The 22685-nt window shown below is 47.4% G+C and overlaps 1 protein-coding gene across 3 annotated transcripts; it reads left to right on the top strand.

Moving 5' to 3' along the window:
• The first annotated feature begins 3925 nt into the window (after window positions 1-3925).
• On the top strand, window positions 3926-20134 carry syndig1 (synapse differentiation inducing 1). Of its 3 annotated transcripts, none has more exons than XM_003457472.5 (4): window positions 3926-4960; window positions 5848-6482; window positions 8966-9103; window positions 16851-20134. In XM_003457472.5, the coding sequence occupies exons 2-4, from the start codon at window positions 5931-5933 to the stop codon at window positions 17007-17009; spliced, it is 849 nt and encodes a 282-aa protein (XP_003457520.1). In that variant the 5' UTR covers window positions 3926-4960; window positions 5848-5930; the 3' UTR covers window positions 17010-20134. The 3 variants fall into 3 exon arrangements, with proteins under 3 accessions (XP_003457520.1, XP_025753017.1, XP_025753016.1); XM_025897232.1 differs by having other exon boundaries at window positions 3926-5551; XM_025897231.1 differs by lacking the exons at window positions 8966-9103; window positions 16851-20134 and having other exon boundaries at window positions 3926-4059; window positions 4286-4960; window positions 5190-5928.
• Window positions 20135-22685: the final 2551 nt, after the last annotated feature.

Raw genomic sequence — 22685 nt, 5'->3', positions numbered from 1 at the left:
CGGCGTCCTCCTCCGTCACAACCACCCCGGCCTGCCGGATGTATGAGCATCCCATTTCACGCTGATTAAAGATTAAATATCAGTTTTTAATTTCTTGCATTTTCTTCATTTTTCACTATCTGATGCTTTCCCTTCAGCCTTGCTCCAGAGTCTGCAGGGAGGAGCGCCTGGAGGCTCACAGGTGTGTGTGCTGCAGTAAAGCGTCCACAGCTGCAGGGGGCGCTGACGTTTAATCTGTGAACTGCAGCAGGAACTAGGGAATAGAATAGAATAGAATAATCCTTTAATTGTCCCACAAGGGGAAATTTGGTTGTAACAGCAGCCAAAAAGACACATATACAAACAAACAGTACACAGGACACAGAACAGAAACATACACAATTTTTCTTACATATTTACATTAAGGACAATGGTTACTATAAACAGAGTACTGTACAGTTATTAAATTAAATAAAAATAACTACAGATAAGAGGCAAACCAGGTTGTAGTGCAAATCGGTTGATTAACTTATTGCAGTTACAGCACTGATGTAAACATCTGTGATTGTTGGGAGCAGTTCTGATTGTACAGTCTGACAGCTGCAGGGAGGAAGGACCTGCGGAAACGCTCCTTCATGCATTGAGGATGCAGCAGTCTCTCACTGAAGGAGCTCTGCAGTTCAGCAACATTTCCATGCATGGGGTGGGAGACTCTGTCCATCAGAGATGTTATTTTGGCCAGAGTCCTTCTGTCTCCCACCACCTGCACTGGGTCCAGGGTGCATCCCAGAACAGAGCTGGCCTTCCTGATTAGTTTATCCAACCTCTTCCTCTCAGCTGCCGATAAACTGCTGCTCCAACATACAACACTGTAAAAACTGACAGATGCAACCACAGAGTCATAGAAGGTCTTTAAAAGCGCTCCCTGTACTCCAAATGACCTCAGCCGCCTCAGCAGGTAGAGTCTGCTCTGACCCTTCCTGTAAAGAGCATCAGTGTTGTGGCTCCAGTCCAGTTTATTATTCAGGTGAACACCCAGGTACCTATAAGAGTCCACTATCTCAATGTCCACTCCCTGGATGTTCACCGGTGTCAGTGTGGTGGGTCTGCGTCTCCAGAAGTCCACCACCAACTCCTTGGTTTTCCCGGCATTGATCAGCAGGTGGTTCTGCTGACACCAGTCTACAAAGTCCAGAGTCCACTGTCTGTACTCTGAGTCGTCCTCACCTGTGATGAGGCCGACTATGGCAGAGTCGTCAGAGAACTTCTGTAGGTGGCAGCGTGGGGAGTTGATGGAGAAGTCTGCAGTGTAGAGGGTGAAGAGGAACGGTGCCAGCACAGTTCCCTGTGGGGCCCCCGTACTGCAGACCAGTGTGTCAGAGACACAGCCCTGTGACCTCACATACTGTGGGCGTTCTGTGAGGTAGTCCAGTATCCACTGGGACATGTGGTGGTCCACTCCCGATAGCTCCAGCTGGTCTCTCAGAAGTCGTGGCTGGATGGTGTTGAAAGCACTGGAGAAATCAAAGAACGTGATCTTCACAGTGCTTCCAGGCTTCTCCAGGTGAGTCAGAGCTCGGTGCAGGAGGTAGATGATGGCGTCCTCCACCCCAATGCCAGGCTGGTAAGCAAACTACAGCGGATCCAATGAAGACCTCACCAGGGGGCGCAGATGGTTTAGAACCAACCTCTTGAGGGTCTTCATCAGATGTGATGTCAGGGCTACCGGCCTGTAGCTGCTGAGGTCCTTGGGATGGGAGGTCTTTGGTACCGGTACCACACAGGAGGTCTTCCACAGCTGTGGTACTTTCCCCTACTAACCGAAACTAACCGAAGAATGAAAACAGGAAAGGAAGTTTGGACTCAGCTGGAAATCTGGTTCTAAAGAATTTTGAGTCATGAAGATAAAAATGAGTAAATTCAAGACAAAATCTGATTTTTTCATTTTGTTTCCAACATTCAGACCTCAGCGTGAAGGTGTGACGGTGGGCCCTGAGTGTGGTCTGACAGGAGGAGTGCTGCGTCTGTCAGATCTGCCCTGGACCTGTGAGGTGGATGAAGCTGTGCAGGTCTGCAGTGAGCGTGAAGGGGATGCAGCATTTTTCATTTGTGCTGATTTATGTTTCCCTCTGCAGGAGTGACCTGATGTTGTGATGTGTGGATCACTGAAGGCACTTTTACCATTAAGCTGCTTCAGCACTTCCCTTTTGTGCAGCTCATATTCAACATGAGGTTAAATCTTACACAGTAAAACACACAAAAACACTCCTGCATGCTTTTCAAAAAAGGTGGTGTGGGTGGAGCAGGATAACAGGAAATGAGGACTCCATCATTGCGTACAGCGCACCCTACATCCTGTTTAGTTTCGGTTACTATCCATGAATTTATTTTGGAGCTTATTCTTCTGCTTTGACAAGTTCTTCTCACTCAGATGTTTGACGTTTTTTTCCTCAGCCTCCTCCAAAATTCTCTGCTTCATCCTGATCTCCCCTCCGTTACCTCCTCCCTCCTGATGGTAACGTGTGGTCTGTTCCTGGACTCTCTGAAAGCAGCTGTGCATGAGTCCCTGTTCAGAATAATCCTTCTTTACCTGACACCAGCCTCTCTGCATCCTCTGTCTGAAGCGAGATATTTAACTCCTCCCCATTTTCCACACAGCTTACCTCTGACTGGCTACCCCTCACAAACATCAGGTGGGTGGGGCTCCAGCAGGTCCTAAGAGCTCAAATCCAACCTAAGCTCTATAACACCGATGTTAATGAATTAACAACTGCGTGGAAACCTGACTCCGCCCCCAGGGGAAGCGCCGTTATTCTTCTGCTCGGCAGCAGCAGCTGATCAGCTGCATTGATTACCTGATCGGACTCATTGATAACCAGATCAGATGCATTGACGACCTGATCGGATGCACTGATGACCTGATCGGATGCATTGACGACCTGATTGGATGCATTGACGACCTGATCGGATGCACTGATGACCTGATCAGACTCATTGACAACCAGATCGGATGCATTGACGACCTGATCAGATGCACTGACAACCTGATCGGATGCACTGATGACCTGATCGGATGCACTGATGACCTGATCAGACTCATTGACAACCAGATCGGATGCACTGATGACCTGATCAGACTCATTGACGACCTGATCGGATGCACTGATGACCTGATCAGACTCATTGACGACCTGATCGGATGCACTGATGACCTGATCGGATGCATTGACGACCTGATTGGATGTATTGACGACCTGATCGGATGCACTGACAACCTGATCGGATGCACTGACGACCTGATCAGACTCATTGACAACCAGATCGGATGCACTGATGAACTGATCGGATGCATTGACGACCTGATTGGATGCATTGACGACCTGATCGGATGCACTGATCGGATGCACTGACAACCTGATCGGATGCACTGACGACCTGATCGGATGCACTGATGACCTGATCAGACTCATTGACAACCAGATCGGATGCACTGACGACCTGATCGGATGCACTGATGACCTGATCAGACTGATTGACAACCAGATCGGCTGCATTGACGACCTGATCGGATGCACTGACAACCTGATCGGATGCACTGACGACCTGATCGGATGCACTGATGACCTGATCAGACTCATTGACAACCAGATCGGATGCACTGACGACCTGATCGGATGCACTGATGAACTGATCGGATGCACTGATGACCTGATCAGACTCATTGACAACCAGATCGGATGCACTGACGACCTGATCGGATGCATTGATGAACTGATCGGATGCATTGATGACCTGATCGGATGCACTGATGACCTGATCAGACTCATTGACGACCTGATCGGATGCATTGATGAACTGATCGGATGCATTGACGACCTGATCGGATGCGCTGACGACCTGATCGGATGCACTGACGACCTGATCGGATGCATTGATGACCTGATGCCTCCTCTCTCATGGCAGCTCTGCTAGGTCTGCAGAGTCCTAACTGCACAAACCACCAGACGTCTGGAACAAACCACAGCACAGTGGAGATGTTTGCACATCTGACGCACAAAAAGCAAACCGCTCAGACGAGCTGTGAGTTCCTCGTCCACAGTGATGTGACACACTGATAAAATCAAACCATCACTCATACCAGGTTTAATGGGACCTGATGAAGGTTTAGTGAGTGTACTCTGTCTGAAGAGTGTTTATGACAGAAAGTGTGGTTCACTTTAAAATGTCCTGTTTCCATGACGCCTGATGGAATATCTCACCCTGACATTCTCTCTCTTGACTCTTCCCTCGTTTATATTTTGTTTAGTCTCTACAAGATTGTTTCTGCATGAAAAGCAGCAGGTGGAGCTGAGACATCATAAACTTCCTGCATGAACTGATTGCAGAAGGAGATCTGGAACAGATTCGGTTTGTAATATTAGAACATCAGGACGATGTCTCCCAGCTAAAAACAAAAGAAGATCTGATGTCCAAAATTCAACATTAATTGAATTTCTGAATTCTTTGAGAAATTCGTGGATGCAGATCAGGATCAACTCCAAACTAAAACCAGTTCTAAGTCCGAGCAAACATGCGATTGTTCAGCGGGTCTGACTTCACGAGTCCAAACCTGGACGTTTTCAAGGACGATTTATTCAATTCGTCATTCGCTTGATGTGAGGGGCTTTAGGACCCTGTGGAAGAAGTCTCTGCTGACACACACCTCCTCTGTATTCAGCGCACATGCCTCCTCTCTCCTCCTCCTCCTCTCCACCTCCTCTCTGCAGGAGAATCATTCTCGGAGCAGACGGACACCTGCCTGCCCGCCTGCCTCTCTCCTCTTACGGCTGTTTTGGAAATCCGGAGCTTCGCATCGGGACCCCGCCGCTTCTCAGCCCGCTCAGAGCGCACCCAGAGCGGCTGCGGGACAGCCGCGGGGGTCGCTGTCACGCCTGGATGCGCAGATGGGTGGATGAACGGCTCTCGTGTCTCACCTTGGGAGGTGAGTATGTGCGCGTGTTTGTGTGTGTGCGCGTGTGGCTATCACCGTGCTGACGTCAGAGCCGGTGAGTGTCGGTATTCGGGTCTACGATGAGGTTTTTTCTGTAAACATCCGTGCACGTGCGTGTGCGCGGTGTCCATGCACGTGCGCCTGTTGGTGGTGATGGTGGGGGCGCAGCTTTGAAGATGAGCTTTATTATTAATGTGCTGTGGATTATTTGATGTTTCAGCTCAAAGAGTCACAAATACACCAAAAACGTCAGGAACACCTCCAACACCACAGCCAAGGAAGCACCAGCAGGAAACACCACAATATCTGACGACTGTATGGAGGGAGGGCCGAGGCACGAAATCCTTTATTAGAGCTCTAATATACCAGGTGCTTCAGGTGTTTAAGGTTTCACACACGCTGCTGACGTCACATATTCCAAACAGACCATCATCAGGTCCAAATATGAAGCCGCAAACACAGCAGTGCAGACATGTCCCCGTATGTCAGACTGTCCTCCTGCTGATGGTTTCCTGCCAAAACATAAAAGGACCTCAGGTGTTTATCGAGGCATCTCATGGGATGCAGGATGCAGCTCAGCAGGTGAATCCTCTAACACACACACACACACACACACACACACACACCACATTTGCAAACACACATCACACGGGTGCATGTGTCCGTGCTGTGAGGATATTTCTGCCTGTGAGGACAGCAGGACAGGCCCGTCACACACGGACCAACGCCTTTTGTTGCACTTCCTCCTTTGTTCTCCAGTGTGTGCCTCTATCTTATTTTGTATTTATTCCTGCTGTCACAGTTGGTGTGGAGCACCTGTACAATGACATCAAAGGGCTATTCTATTCTATTCTATCTTCTCTTTTTCTATTTTTCAGCAAAGTTCAGTCCACAATGCCTGACCCTTGACCTCTGACCTCTCTGAGAGACCCCTCGAGGAGGAAACGAGTTCTGAGGAGAGATGGAAGGTGGAGGAGACGAGGAGAGCCGAGGAGAAGAGACTGAAACCTCCTCCGGGCTTGGGAGAGTCTCACAGAGAGGAGGAGGAGAATCCTGCAGACAAAATGGCCTGATCAACACGCACAGGCTGGGGGCGGAGCCCCAGGAGGCGCTGCTGTCAGTGTACTCTGCTCCTCAGTATCAGGGTCATGTGGTGATGAGCACCTCCACTCAGCAGGAGCACAGCAGGGGTCCTCCCCAGCTTCTGAACCCCAGCACTCTCCTACCCCACCATGGGGTGCCAGACCCTGGCCTCAGGCCGGCCCCCGGCCTCTTCCTGTGCCCAGAGAGTGTCCTGCGGGCCTGGGGGGAGGCCGGGGGAGGCGACTGCTGTGAGACCACCTTCATCGAGGGACTTGGACCAGAAGCCTCCTCTTCTTCTGCCGCCCCCACCTCCACAAAGGAGGTGCTGCTGTTCACTGATGGGAAGTATCTGGAGTTTTCTGGCGAGGAGGCAAAGATTCACAGGCTGTCCTATGACATCGACGACGATGAAGACTTCCAGGAGCTCGAGGTAAATAAGCTCTTTTCACCTTACGTTCACACACTCACACTCTGATGATGAGTTGGGGAAAACTCTGGCTACAGAACCCCAGACCCAACCACTGACCTTCTGATTGGTGGATGACTCACTCTGGCTCCTGAGCCGAGGTGAGGGCAGAGGTCTGAAGAACGAGTGCCAAGACTCTTTTTCTCGTTCTGACAGAAAAGTGTCATCAGCATATATTCACTGAGGGAAAACAGGCACTGCAGTTCCTCTCATGTCCACTAGATGCTGCTGTCAAACGTCTCTGTGGTAGTCAAAACGGGTTTCCTCATGGGTGCTACCACACCAAGGAAGCATGGCTGAACACCAATGTTTTTGCCATTTAAAGTCGTTGCTATGACAACAACAACCGCATCACAGTGGAAAGATGTTAACAAAGTTTCCACATTGACTTGTGATCCAGTCAGATCTTCTTTAACAGAGGAAGAACCAGACGTGAGAGCCACTGTGAGTCAGCTTGAGGCTTGGTTTGGTGATCAGTGAGCTCAGCATGATGGAGGTCAGGGCATCGAATCGAAATATATATAAAACAGTGTGTGAACACAAACCTGTCTGTGCTGTAGTAGGTGACATTGATGAAGCACATCCAGCAGATTTTGGAAATCAGCTGATATCTGCTATCATCAGAGACATCAAGAAAGTCAAGATTAAAGTATCTGCGGTGTTACTGTTATAGCTGAGCTCTGAAGGAGCTTTTGTGGCTGCTGGTTCATCATCTTGGCTTAGTGATTTCTGGTCATCATCAGTCGCTCACAGATGCTCTAACCCAAAGTTTTTTAAAGCATCGCAGATGTTCTGACTACTTCAGACCTGCTGGGCAACAGCTGGTTGCTCCCCTTTGAGTATAAATGTACATTTCTACCATTGTGACTGTGAGCTGTGGCATCCAAGTGGCAGAAACAGCTTCCTCTTTAGAGATCGGGTGAGGAACCCGCACTTTGAGGGATCTCAGAATCAAGGAGGTGTTTCAGATCAGATCTGATCAGGATCAGGGTTCCTCCTGGATGCTTCTCTTTGGAAATGTTTTAGCCATGCCCAGAAACCCCACCGGATCCATCCAGAACTAGATGGAAAGATTATAGTATAAGGAGCTTGAAAAGAAGAGCGACCGGGCTTCTTTGAGTTACTTCAAGACGTTTCAGCTGTCATCTGAGAAGCTTCTCTTTAGAATTGATAAAGAGTGAAACGTCAAAGAAGCCCACTCTTCTTTCCAAGCTCCTGAGATTACCATGACCTGGACGACTGACAACATACAGACACATGGAAACGTTAGACGTTCTGTCTGACCTGGGAACAGCTCTGGATAACAGGAAGTAAAGCTAGTAAAGAAACATCTGGAATACTTGCTGAGCCCACTGCTGTGTTGATCCGATTTCTGAAGAGGATAGGTGGGAGGATGGATGGAAGGATGGAAGGAGGGATAGAAGGATGAAAGGAAGGATATATTGAGGGCTAGAGGGAAGGACAGACAGGTGGACGGATGGATGGCTGGAAGTCCGTCCATCCGTCCGTGATGGGGAGTCAGAGTGCTTCCTGCAGAATGAGATTAGCACTCAGAGCTGCAGCTCTCTGAGCGACACGTTTGACCTCCTAACAGCCAATCGCTTTAGAGACGATTAGCTGAGATTTTGTCTCACTGAAGTCCAGCTTTAATCTACTCTGCAGCTCTAATGGGTGTGTGTGTGTGTGTGTGTGTGTGGGTGTGTGTGTGTGTGTGTGTGTGGGTGTGGGTGTGTGTGTGGGTGTGTGTGTGTGTGCTGCAGGGATTAAAGAGGCCAGAGGGCAGGGCACACTCAGAGGAGCAGTAACAGTCACAATTTGGTGAATCACCTGAATTATTCACCTAAAGCTGTAAAGTGAAACCAGTCCAGGAGTTTAAAGCTCACAGGAAGTTTTATTTCAGAAGTTTAAAATTAAATCAGTAATGACATTTGTGAGGATGCGAAACTGATTTCTCTGCAGTAGGTACACAAACACCATCAGGGACGTCACAGCACCACGAGACGTTTTACAGCAGCCTCCATTTTGACTTGAGGCGTGAGGCAAGCGCTGGCCTCCTGAAAGTGTCACGCTCAACCCCCACAGCCAGCTGATGGAACGGCCTCTCTCTTTATTCCTGCTGGATCTGTAGAAACAAACAAAAATGTAGACTTCATTTTAGCCAAAACCAATCAGAAAGCTCCATGTGCTGCAGTTCCTCTGGTGTCCAGCAGAGGCAGCAGCACTGAGTCAGTCCCCTAGACTCCTGTGTTAAAATCTCCATGTGCTGTTAAGTAACAACTGTATGTGGGAGGATGTTTTTATAACTCACCTGGGTTAAAGTTTGCATTGTTGGGGGCGTGGCCTGTTTGACCGACAGGTGGGTGGCGACACAGACATACACACAGGTGTCTAATGTTCTCGCCTGAAAAGCTGCTCCGGGTGAGTGATTGATTCGTGTTTTTGATCAGAGCGATTACTCCAGCGAATCAGAGAGCGAGGACGCCTTCCTGCTGATGCCTCCCAGAGATCACCTGGGCCTCAGCGTCTTCTCCATGCTCTGCTGCTTCTGGCCGCTCGGCATCGCCGCCTTCTACCTGTCGCACGAGGTGAGGACTCAGATCAGCTGCAGCGTTTGGATGTTAACGTTTATCTGAAATAAGAAATCAAAGAGTTCTCGTGTTTTGAAGCCAGAGGCCCTTACAAGATGGTACATTTAAACATTTAACATCTAGTCTGAGTTTTCCCAGCTAATGGACGTGTCAAAGCTGCAGTGTGTTAAAGAGTGAGCACAGAACACAAACAAAAATCCCCTTTAACCTTTGAGCAATGTGCATAAATGAGGGAAACGACAGCGAGTGCACAAAACTGTAACCCCTCAAAACCGACGGGAGCGTTTTAGGTCAAATTACTCTTGAACACGGGAAAATTCCAGCGGTTTCTGAAAGCATCGACTCTGTGCTTTTCACTGATGTTAGGGTCATTACGGTAATCCCAGGCAGGTATTCAAATCGCGGCAAACAGTAAAAACAAAACAATAAAAAAGAATGTAAAAACTGTCTTTTCTCCACCAACCTCCGTCTTTACGCAGTGTGCCCAGGTTTACCGCAATACAATACATCTTTATTTATAGAGCACATTTAAAAACCAGCAGTATACCAAAGTGCTTAACATAAAAGACAGAAAGTAACATGAGTATTATAAGGCCTTAGCAAAGTACCAAATATACTAACAGGTCATTGTCACTAATACACAGGGGTAGCATAAAATACATATCAAGTAAAAGCATTGTAAAAGCACAAGCCATTGTCCTTAATGTAAATATGTAAGAAAAATTGTGTATGTTTCTGTTCTGTGTCCTGTGTACTGTTTGTTTGTATATGTGTCTTTTTGGCTGCTGTTACAACCAAATTTCCCCTTGTGGGACAATTAAAGGATTATTCTGTTCTAGTCTATAAAAGATATGTATAAAGGAAAATAGAGTAAGTCTAAGAGTCAGGTACAGGCACTGACAAGCAGGAAAAGCGAGATTAAACAAATAGGTTTTTAACCGTGATTTAAATGATGGGGTAGAATCGGACGCCCGGATTGCAATAGGAAGGTTATTCCACAACTCTGGTGCAGCCAAGGCAAACGCACGGTCACCTCTAGACTTCAGCCGAGATCTTGGCTGCACCATGAGTAACTGAGTAGATGATCTTAGTGCTCTGGCGGGAACGTACGATCTAAGGAGTTCGATAAGGTAGCTCGGTGCTGTGTTGTGGGTGATTTTAAACGTAAGCAGCAGTATTTTAAATTGGATGCGGTATTTAATGGGTAGCCAGTGCAGGTCAGCTAGAACAGGGGTAATAGAGGCAAACCTCCCAGTTCCAGTCAGAATGTGTGCCGCAGCATTTTGAACTGTTTGCAGTCTATGAAGAAGGGCAGAATGAAGACCGAAATAAAGTGAATCGCAGTAATCCAGCCTAGAGGTCACAAAGGCGTGGATGAGCTTTTCCAGGTCCTTATGCGTAACATACTGCCTAGCCTTGGAAATGAGACGCAGTTGGTAGAAACTAGGTCTAACTACAGCGGACACTTGTAATAACCCTAAAATCACTGAAAAAGCACAGAACACTGGAATTCTTTCAACTGAGCAAATGGTTCAGATTACAGATGTCTGACACAGCAACAGGTTAGGCTTTAAAGCAGGGGTGAGGAACTCGAGGGCTGGTGTCCTGCAGGTTTAGACATGTCAGCTGATTTAAGCAGCTAAATGACCTCCTCAACATGTCTTGAAGTTCTCCAGAGTTCTCCTGGTAAAGAACTCATCATGTGGTTCAGCTGTGCTGACCCAGGGTGATGTTTAAAACCTGCAGGACACCGGCCCTCGAGTTTCCCACCCCTGCTTTAAAGTGTTAAATACATCCATCCTTATCAGAGCTACCAGAGAGCGAGATGCCAGTCTGTCTAACACAGAACTATACAGACTCACACCTGTTACTGCATGTGAGAGAAGCCACACAGCCAGCCTGTCAGCCGCACTTTCTCGCTGTGAGGCAACAGTGCTAACCACCGCACCACCACATAGGGACCAGAGAGGGCTGTAAACTGCACATGCTGCCCTGGGCACTCAAAGTTCTTCCTCCTTGGTCCAAACTGGTGTCCACGTCCACCTGCAGCCTCACTCTGCTCTCAGCTCTGCTCGTCAGGCCTGAAAGCGTCTGATTGGCTGCTCTGCTCTCATTGCTCTGATTGGTTCTCCACACTCTGGACTCTTTGGCTGTGCTTCCCCCACTACTCTGCACAGCATCAACCCGCCCGCTTCTCCATGTGTCTGTAATTCGCTCTGACACGGATCAATATTGCATCCACGACCCGTTCAGCTGCAATAATTATTCATGTTTGTCTAACTACAGTCTGCTAACTGCTACATTAATGGTAACAGATGGCTAATGTGATTATGGGGTCACTGCTAACAGTTAGCAGCTGTGGTTTGTCTGTTTGTGGGATGGAGACATGATTCCCTCCAGCTGGAATAAACTACCTGCCTGAAACAACCACATGACCCGAACACGTCAATGAAGTGACTGTTGTGTATTTACAGTAATGAGTCAGTGTGTGTGTGTGTGTGTGTGTGGATCATTACTTCAGAGCTGCTTCGACACACGCTGACACAGTTCACCTTATACAACTGATCTGCAGTCAGCTGGAGGAGGAGAGATGCTCTCACTCAGCTTGTTAAAAAAATCAGGAGTGGGACAGAGGCGGAACCTGCTGTGACCTCACACAGGTAAAATCCAGGTAAGGAGAACAGGAGAAAGGGAAAACCCGTGAAACATTCAAACTGGAGGAAATTATACATAAACACAACGCAGACACAGGAAGAACGGAGCACAGAATAAACCCACGAACCAGCAGACAGCGACACACAGACCAGGAATTTCAAAATAAAACAGGAAACGTCACAGTGACTGAGCTCCTCCCCGTTCAAGTGACCAGTGATGCCTTTTTGTGGTGTCAAATGATTGGCTGCTACTGTAACCGTGGAGCGAACGCTCACGAAAAACAGACCAGAGTTCACGGTTGACGTAGTGAGTCAATGAACCCCACGTCAGCCTCAGCAACATGACTTTGAGTTTGACCTCCACTGAACTCAGATCAGATTTTTCTGCCCATTTCACTTCAAGCATGGAAGAACGAGCCGAACTCAGAAATCAAAACTAGATCGTGTCGGTATGCAAGACGGACACGGCCGCTGTGACGTCTTTGTCCTCGCCGTCATCGTGTTTTGAAACCAGATGTGATGAGTGAGGGGCGGGTCTGACAGAGAAACTGCATGCAGAAACCTCAGCCACTCACATTCCAAAGTTGAGAAAAGTTTAGGTTGGGCCCGCCCACTTTGTGTCACCGGACCCAGACCTGTGGGGTCACTGACTTTCTCTGACCTCTGATCACCTCAAACTGCTGCTGGTCATTTCCTGTTTGGAAGCCCCTCGTGTTTGAGTTTGTGTTAATAGGAAGAGGTTCATCAGGTTTAATGACACTGACGTGTCTCTGTGATACAAAGAGATGTAGTCGTTTAGACGTCTGAATTACCCCCACATTATGAAACCATGAAACTAACTGTAATAAAAACTAAAGCTAAACAACAAAGCTGACTCTGGAAACGAACAGAAACTGAGCTGGACCACGTCAATATGGACACGTGTTCACATGGACGGACAGACGGAGTAGTAATGGAGTAGGAATGGCGTCCTCCATTACTACTCTGTATGAATATGGCTGCCAAACCGGAGTCATCTCTCACCTAGTTGTAGTTTGTAAAGCGGTCAGGGAGGAAGAGGAACAAAGTTCCAGTCTGGTTACAGTCGCCCTCTGGTCGCAGTGGCTCGCTGGTCGCAGTGGCTCGCTGGTCGCAGTCGCACTGTGGTCGCAGTCGCACTGTGGTCTCAGTCGCACGCTGGTCGCAGTGGCACGCTGGTCGCAGTGGCACGCTGGTCGCAGTGGCACTGTGGTCGCAGTGGCACGCTGGTCGCAGTCGCACTGTGGTCGCAGTCGCACTGTGGTCGCAGTCGCACGCTGGTCGCAGTGGCACTGTGGTCGCAGTGGCACTGTGGTCGCAGTGGCACTGTGGTCGCGGTGGCACGCTGGTCGCAGTCGCACGCTGGTCGCAGTCGCACTGTGGTCGCAGTGGCACTGTAGTCTCAGTCGCACGCTGGTCGCAGTGGCACTGTGGTCGCAGTGGCACGCTGGTTGCAGTCGCACTGTGGTCGCAGTGGCACGCTGGTCGCAGTGGCACGCTGGTCGCAGTGGCACGCTGGTCCCAGTCGCACTGTGGTCGCAGTCGCACTCTGGTCGCAGTGGCACACTGGTCGCAGTCGCACTGTGGTCGCAGTGGCACGCTGGTCGCAGTCGCACGCTGGTCCCAGTCGCACTGTGGTCGCAGTCGCACTGTGGTCGCAGTGGCACGCTGGTCCCAGTCGCACTGTGGTCGCAGTCGCACTCTGGTCGCAGTGGCACGCTGGTCGCAGTCGCACTGTGGTCGCAGTGGCACGCTGGTCGCAGTCGCACTGTGGTCGCAGTCGCACGCTGGTCGCAGTCGCACTGTGGTCGCAGTGGCACGCTGGTCGCAGTCGCACTCTGGTCGCAGTCGCACTCTGGTCGCAGTGGCACTCTGGTCGCAGTCGCACTCTGGTCGCAGTGGCACGCTGGTCGCAGTCGCACTGTGGTCGCAGTCGCACGCTGGTCGCAGTCGCACGCTGGTCGCAGTCGCACTGTGGTCGCAGTGGCACGCTGGTCGCAGTCGCACTCTGGTCGCAGTGGCACGCTGGTCGCAGTCGCACTCTGGTCGCAGTTGCACTCTCTGGTTTCAGCCCAGTCGTGTTTAAAGTGACGCTGCGTTGAATGTTGCAGAATGAGAATCAAAACAAAGACTTGATTCGAGCAGCTGTCTGACAGTTTGTAGACGTGGGAGGTTTGAACTGCGGAGGGTTTTGGCAACGAGCTGTCTGGTTGTCACATATGTGGTTTCCATGGCAACTGCACACCTACAGCTCCAAGGGAGCCTGGGCTGGTTGCCACTGACAACCCTTCCCACACTGAAATCCGTCAGTGAGACACAACAGAAAGCGCTGCGGCAGGAGGAAGAGGAGGAGAAGGAGCATGGTTGTCCTTTCTCTGTCAGAGGTTCATCAAACCAAAATCATTAAAAAAGGAATATTTCAAACGTGATGAGCACGCAGGAGAGGATCCTGCTCTCAGCATCATCCGCCCATCCCTGCTCACTCGGGGTTCAAACTTCACTCACAGAGTGAGAGAGGATCTTCAGGATCACCTCCTGCCTGCTTTACATCATGTTTGAAATACGAGAATCTTCTTTGGTCCCAAACCTTTAATCGTAACACTAAGAAGTCCCACAGCCTTTCTAAGAACAGGCGCATCATTACTGATGACTGTGCCTGAAAGGTCAAAAACATGACACTCGTCAACATGTTCTCAGTAATAACGCTTATTTGAGTCCCATGGAGATGTTACAGCTCTAAATGTACTGACATGACTTCTTATTGAGGAAAAGTAACTGAGTGGCTGCAGCCAGTCGGATCTAAGGGACGTTTATAATGAGCAGGTTGTTGGACGTGCTAATGCTAAATGGCTCTGTCTGAGCCATCTCCTCCACGGTGAGCTTTAGTCCTCAAGTTTTCTTGAACTAGTTTTTATTGTATTTACTGCAGTTAGTTTACCCTAACAGGGCAGTCAAACACCCTGAACCTCCAGTTAGACCCAGGCTAAACACATGTCAGGTACAGAGGGTAAAAAGGTAAACTCGGTCTGATGCTAACAGAGGCAGCAAGTCAAAACACAGAACAGCACACCAGGAAATAACTTTTAAAATCAAGGACGATACAAACTGAACTCACATATAACAAAGCAGACACACAGGAAGAAAAGCTTTCACACAGATCATAGTGAACACTCAGTGTGATGTATTGTGTATGAGGTCACATCAGGACATTTATCTAATGATGAATGAGAAGAGAAACGAGCAGAGTCAGATTCAGATTCATTCAGACTCCCTCTGAAAATACTGTCAGGACACTTTTACTGTGAGAACAAACAGCTGAAAAGTACCGTGTCCTGAGAGTAAATGGTGCCTGTGGCAGACTGAAACAATCTGTTTTTGTTAAGCTCCTGTTTATAATCTGATTTGGTGCTTTTAGATCAAGTCCAACACGCACACAGATTCATTTCCTGGAGATTAACTCACACTACTACTGGGATGACCCTAACCTTAAAAAGCGTGTCTTCAAATGTTGGCATTACATGTCCCTCTAATGTGGTGACGTATACACACTTAGGACCCACAATGCCAGTAAAAGCTGTCTACATATGACACACAGTTTGAGCTTGTTACATAACTCTGGCTTCACACACACACACACACACACACACACACACACATTCTTTATTCGGGCCGAAACATCTCATTGTTCCCCACTGGACCAGTCACAGGAGGTCCTGAGCTCACTGGCGCCCTCTGTCATGTGGTATGACATGGAAACTGTAATTAAATCTTACTGGAAACTGTGGTGATTACAGTGGTTATTTCCTGCCCATGAGTCAGTTAATCAGGTTTACAGAGTTAACTCAGCTGTCACCTGACACAAAGATAGATGGTCACTGTCAGCACACGGCGAACATCAGCGTCGGACTCGGCGCTCAGAGGTCTAACATATACCAGAGTCCACCGTTAAAACAGAACAAACAACCTGCTGTCTCAGTCGGGAAGTTTCATTTGATGAATTTGGTGTTTTAACCTGTTACTCACCCAAGTCACACTGCACAGTGTTGGTTATGTCAGTCAGTACCAGCTCTGATAACACATCAAAAAGTGTGCAGCGCTTTGAGGGCCTCGAAAAGCGCTATATAAATGCAATCCATTATTGTTATTATTATTATTTATTATTATTATTGTTATTATTGTTAAAAAGAGCCGAGTGACAAAATTAAAGCAGTAAAAATATTCAGACAGTTTCAGTCTGACTCAGTCAGTCAGGTGGGAGGGCTGGGTTTCCCTGTATGACGTTTAGGTTACTGTCAGAATGGCCAGCTGGAGCACATCACTGTCATGTTAGGAACATTTTTCAGGTCCACTCGTTCAATAAGTAGAATCCAAGCAGAAGCTGATGCAGCAGATATCTAATAGAGCCCCTGAGATCAAAAACCAAGCAGGAGGCTTTGCTCCCTGATCACATCAGCTTTATTAAAAAGCGATTAAAGAGCAGAGAGACTGATGGGTCCTCTCTAATGTTCTTCCTCTGCCTTTTAATCTTGTTTCTTCTTCTGCTGTTTTGCTCAGCATCTCTTTGTAAAGCTGATTATCTGCCGTCACATGTGGAGTCTCCCCCTAAGCTCGGAGCTCTGTGGGCGAGTTCAGACCTGAAAGCTGCTGGTTTCATCAGAGAGAAGATGGAGACAGATCTTCATCACCTGATTGAACCAGAGGAAAAATTCTGATCGGTAACAATTACTGAGGTGTACTTGGACTAGAGACTTGAATCCTCCTATAACATCAGCAGTGGTTGGCACAGTTGCCTTACAGTGAGAAGGTTTGAAGCTGTCAGCCTGCCAGACTTTTGCATGTTCTCCTTGTTCCTGCGTGGTTTCTCTCCAGCTTCCTCCCACAGTGGATGGATGGATGGATGCTTTAGCCCAGTTTCCCGCTGTTACTGAGGTTCTAGCTCACCTTTGTTGGGTGGAACGTTAGTGCAGTTTTCTGTGTTTCATGTTTCTTTTCCCAACTCGTGTCACACGGAGAGTGACGAAATAAGGAGCTAACCTTTGTCTGACTTGTTTTTACGTCTCTGTCCCTCTCAGACCAATAAGGCGGTGTCCAAAGGAGACTTTCACCTGGCCAGCTCCAGCTCCAGGCGGGCTCTCTTCCTCGCCGTCCTGTCAATCACCATCGGGACAGGTATCTATGTGGGCGTGGCCGTGGCGCTCATCGCCTACCTCTCCAAGAACCACCACTGGTAGCCTAAGATCACGGAGCGAACCCTCACCTTCCCCTGGAGTTCAGCTCCCCAGTGATTGTTTCCAGCATTTTGGCCGTCATCTCAAACTGGAGGAGAACTTCCTGTGAGCGCACGATGGCGTCGGACAGGCCGCTGTGCTGTTCTGAAGGGCCAATCGGATCCAAGGAGAGGAGATGTGTGAGAAACAAAGAAGAACCAGCATCATTTTTTAAAGCTTCTGCTGGCGTTACAGTTTGTTTAAAAGAACATTTTTGGTGTGATTACTTTAACTCTCATTTCCATCATCCAAACTGCACTGAATCATCACTTTAACTGTATCTGCATGAAAAGTTCTTTATTATTGTTGGAGGAAGTGAATCAAAAAGCTTGACTAAACCCTGAAGATGATGTTAATGTTCAGGGTGTAACAGTTTCTCTCATAGGAAGTTTTTAATGTCCACATCAGACGTTCAGCCGGAATAAAAGGAGGAGGAGTTTAAAGGAATACCATCAGCAGCACTAATAACCATTTGTGTTAAATATTAATTTATATCCTGCACTGTGGCACAGGGAGAGGAAACTTTTTTGGGATTTTATTCTTCTTTTGTAAATTTACTCTCTTCACACTTAAACAAAGACATAAAAGGCTAAATGGGACCAAACTGTAACAGTGATGATTAACACAAGGTGAGTGTGAAGGGGGAGATTACCACACACCTGTCCTCAGGTGAATGTGTGAAAGTGGATTGGCTGCTTCCTGTTTGCATATCAGGACAGTCACAAAGACTTTTTATTTATTTATTTATTTATTTATATTTTTGGACAAACTCTGGACTTTTTCATGTGATAAAAGAGAAACTGCTGAACTCTTGTTTTTTCTCCCCGTGTGGATTTTCTGTCAGCTGATCCGATGACATTGACCTCATCATTGGTCCTTTTGGCTTTAAACCAACACAGAAACACCCACAACCCACCAGCTTGTACGCCGGTGTCCGAGGGTAGACTCACATCTTTCACCTGTCACGGTCTCTGCAGGTTTAGCATCTGGAGGTCAGGCTGGGACTTCATTTAACATCTGTGTACAGTTTGGTCATGAAATATGGACATACATTCATTTATTATTCTTTCTTATTGTCTTTTTTTTATGCACACTGATGTTTTCTCTTTAAAAAAGTCTACAGACTTCTGGTCCAGAATCAGGACATCTCAGTGAAAACTGAATATTCAGCAGAAAACCTTCAAAGACGTTGGAAGTGTTGTAAGGGTGGCTCTAATGCAAGACCCTGTTTGGTGGATGTGTAAGACAGGTACTCGGGTCCTCGTCATGTCGTAGTCATGTGTAGACATTCAGAAAATTTTATGTAAGACTATTGGTGCAGGAACGTTGTTGGAGTTTTTTTCCGGGATGTTTCTGAGTCCAAATAAGTTTGTCTGGATGTCCAACTACAGATATTTGTCTAGAACTTTTATTTTTTTGTTTGTCCAGAGATCTAATTTTGATTTTTGGGCTGGCCCCTCTTCTACACCCTTGGTACTGCGGGTCCAGTTTGTTGGTGGACTTTAAACGAAAAACAGAAATCCTTTGAGTGATATGGGAATATATGTGAAGATTTGGATTTCATCTATTTTAGAAATCTGCAGTCTTTAGATGTCCACAGTTTTAAACTTGTTTTAGATGTCCACTGATGTGTAAACGTACTGTGGAATCTACATCTGGGTCAAACTTAATTCAGAGGTTTAAAAACATCCACTCAAGTTTCAATATGAGGGCATCAATCCAGGATTGTTGTTGCAAGTCTTTAAGTCTCAGTCTCCGTGGTGCAGACCCCCTTTATCTTTTGGTAAACAAAACCTCGGGTCTATCTCTTTGGTCCTGATATTTGTTGGACACGATGTCCGTTCATAATCTTTGCTGAAGGCCTTCAGAAATCCAAGAGTCTCAAAACTGATGTTGAATCTCCACCAACATCTGAAACCAGTTTGGTGTTTGCATGTCTGCACACTCCTTTTTAGGAAGTCCACCCAGGTCCTATACTGAAGGCTGTACATTTCCAAAACAAACTGAGTGTTCATGGTGATCCTTCATAGAGAAAATGTTAAACATACATATCAGCTATACAGGCTTTGTGAAGGTCCAGGGTCATTGACTCAAGTCCATCCAGCACTTGTGTTGGAAGTCTTTAAATGTGAAACCGACTGTGTGAGTCATTATTTCTACATTTCTACAAACCTTCACAGCTGCAATGAAACCAGACAAAAGAACACATACACACGTTCCTGAAACTCTGATAACAATCACTGCTGTCAGACCCTGAACAATTATCTGTTTAATGACTCCGCCCACCTAGGAGGACCATCTACCACACCTGATTCACTGCTAAGCTAACCTTCAAGCTAATCGGGCTCCCTCTGACTTCAGACCATTGGATAGAGTCTGCAAACACTGAGTGGATAATAAAGCCCGTTTTTAATGATAGTGAAGTCAGACTGAAACAGTCGTTGGCTGTTATGGATTTCTAAAATTCACAAGATTAGTCCCGTGCATTTCTTTACTGAAATCAAGCAGAATGACCCTTTAATTAGAGGTTCACGGCGTCTTCAGGTTTAAGCTGCAGGTGTGGCTCTGAAGGTGTTCATATGGGTGCTTTTGCTTGCCGTGCAGGAGTACAGTGACGGGTGTTTAAACCCCTGATAACAGCAGCCACTGGGTAACGTAACGAGGTGTTGATTGCAGAACCGTTCCTGATTCTTAGAAAGCTGCGGTGCGCTTTATCAGCCTGGACTGGAAACAGGAAACGGTTCATCCTCGGCAGCTTCAAAGTCTGGGCTAAAGGGCTGCAAACATCATCACACATGCTGTCCGCACACGCTCACTGAAGGTGTTTGACTTTAACTGAGATTAGCATCTGCTGAATGTTTCAGATTGAACTCATGGAGCGTCCTCTTAATAAAAGTCAGAATTAAAGGAGCTTTCTGTCAAACCTCCCTGTTCGCTGTCTGTCAGTTGTTTGACTCTTAGCCTAACATGCTAAGCTACATGAGCTTATAACTTCCTGCCCAGCTCCAAATCAAACAGAGCTGCTCTGGTTGGCTGTTTTTTAAAGACTTCCTGGACTTTAAGTGCTCGCTAATAAAAATGTAAATGTTTGTGTCTGAGATACTTTCATTAAGTTGTTTGAGAACCTGCAGACAGTTCAGCCTCACACACTTCTCCACCTAAAATGGTGTTCCTGCTGAAATCTTTCCAACCACAACAATTCTCCTCTCAGGAACAATTCCGGAGACAAAAACACACAGGAGACCGGATTAAATGGTAAATTCACACAAGCACTTTTCTGTACTTCAGTGGTTTCAAACATTCACACTCAGGTGCATGCACTGGAGAGCAACTCAAGGTTCAGCATCCTGCCCAAGGGTACGTTGGCATGCAGAGTGAAGCAACCAGTGATCAAGCCAACAACTATCCGATTAGTCTTGAGTTATACTTGGGAATATTTCTTAGGAACACCTACAGCAGTTAAATAAGGATCAGTAAATATATTTCTAAAGCTGCACCAGATGTCAGTAACAGCCCAAATCCAAATCAATGGCTCGGTGCTGTTTCTTCACGGTGGTCACGTGGAGTGTGATGGAGCTGTAACCTGCGCATGTGGACGGCACGCTGAGCTGCTCGCAGACGCTGGCTTCTGGAGGTGTTTCTGAGCTGTGCGCTGATTTATCACAGAGTTGTGTTTTTAATGCAGCGCCGCTGTAGTTCTCAGCCTCGTCCCTGCACGCAGACGTTCCTCCAGGTTGTTTTACTATGCTGATGATATTCACAGTCTTTTGGAGAGTCTTCTCCCAGCACGACATCCCAGTGTACTTCAGACCCAGACACACACTGGTTCATCACAAACTCAACAACGTAGCTGTGCAGTGAGGAGCGCTCAGACGTCTACACTGGAGACACCAAACACTTTATAAACACACAACATAGACGAGCCACCTCGACGGGCCAAGACTCAGCTGTTCATCTGCATCTAAAGGTCAAAGGTCACTCTTTGAGGGCGCCAATGTTTACATGTTGGACAGAGAGGACAGACAGAGTGAAAGAAGCATCTATGTCCACTGTGAACGACCATCTTTGGATAGAGGGCGGGACTTACCCCACCAACTGTCTGCCATCTATAATCCAGTCTGAGATCCTTCCCAGATGCCTTAACGCCCACTCACAGACCTCAATAGGTCACATGATAGTGTGGGCAGGACCCACGTGCTTTTTCACACCTTGGCTCATGTGATGACTCACATGATCAGCAGTGGGTCAGCGACCCTCTCAGGGACACGCCCACTAGGGCTTAAATACCTGGGACCGTCTACCGCTCGGTGTTAGAGCTGAAGAAGCTGAAACTTCTTCTTAAAGAAGAAGAAACTTAAAGAAGTCCAGCTTACCTTTCCAGGTTCCGTAGAGTACAGATTATAGACACAGCTTTTTCAGATTGGTGGACCTCTGCCTCTCCAAAATGCTCTTTTTATACCCAATCATGTGACTGACCTGCTGCCAAATAACCTCAGTGGTAGCAAAATCTTCCTCCACCTGTTTTGTTTTAGCACCACCTCCATTTCCACTCGTCTTTCCCAACTTTTTAAGACATGCCTCTGCCATCAAAGTCAAACTGAGGGCTCATTGTCTCCCACATTTATTATGAGTTAAATATGAGTTTATGATATGTGCAGATCATTGTATTCTGTTTAAATGTACACACCATCCCAGTGTTTTTAGGAGGTTGTACACGAGCAGCTTACGTAGCATGGCTGAACTGTTCAGATTCACTTTACTGTGTTTAAAGACACATATTCGTCCTCACACTTCATACTAAATGAACGTAAAACTAAACAAGACAGTGGAGACAAGAAATCGAAATAAAACAGGAAGTGAGAACCATGGGTAATTGAGGAAACAGATGAATGAACTTTAGGATAAGACAGCAGCCACAGAGGGAAGAAACCGTAAAATACAACCAGAGCTAAACACTCAAGGAAAGAACGATTAAAGAGCTCATTTGAACGAGCTGCAGGACGTCCCTGTAACATGCATGATCACATCTGCAACACATGCACAGATACAACAGACGACAGTCGGCCACAGAAACGTTCAGGAGAGCAGAGAGGAAGACTACAGGGTGGGCCAACAGGATGCAGAAGATGCAGCTGTGCACATGTACAGGTCATTTTAACCAGTCGCAGGCTCTCGTCTACAGCTTGGGAAAACGGTTCTGACCTCCTCCTCCTCCCGACACGGAAAGTTCTCCGAACCATTTATAGGCGTTCCTGCTTGTTGCTTCATGAGATCTCGTATTCTTTCTAGAATAAGCTTTGATATTGTTGTCTTATCCAGCTCTGTGAGGTTTCCTGAAGCTGAGGTTTTTCATTTTTACTCTAACTGGTCCCGCTGGTTTCAGCAGGCCCAGTTCTGGCTTTAGTGGAACGTCTTTAGGAGTCACTTCCTCTCCTGTGTTTCTGAGCTCGTCTTCAACACGTTCAGTCTTTGAGCCAAACTCACTGAAAACCAACAGGAAGTGCAGTCAAGCAGAGTCAGGAAGTCCTCATTAACCCTTCCTGTCCCCAGCCTGCGATAAACTTTCACACATGTGCAGACCTGCAAAAGTGTCGCAAGCCCACAACGAGCCTGTGGCTGCAGCTGCTTCACCCTCATCTA

The sequence above is a fragment of the Oreochromis niloticus genome, linkage group LG13 (assembly GCF_001858045.2).
Source record: "Oreochromis niloticus isolate F11D_XX linkage group LG13, O_niloticus_UMD_NMBU, whole genome shotgun sequence".
NCBI classification, from domain to species: domain Eukaryota; kingdom Metazoa; phylum Chordata; class Actinopteri; order Cichliformes; family Cichlidae; genus Oreochromis; species Oreochromis niloticus.
Note: the sequence above shows the minus strand (reverse complement) of the source record. Positions and strands in the feature narration are given on the sequence as shown.

Bases quoted from the DNA above. Each gene is read 5' to 3' on its own strand.
- syndig1 (XM_025897231.1), top strand. From the start codon at position 4,702: ATGCCTCCTCTCTCCTCCTCCTCCTCTCCACCTCCTCTCTGCAGGAGA. The intron at 4,961-5,189 runs GTGAGTATGTGC...TTGATGTTTCAG, and splicing joins CTCGTGTCTCACCTTGGGAG to CTCAAAGAGTCACAAATACA.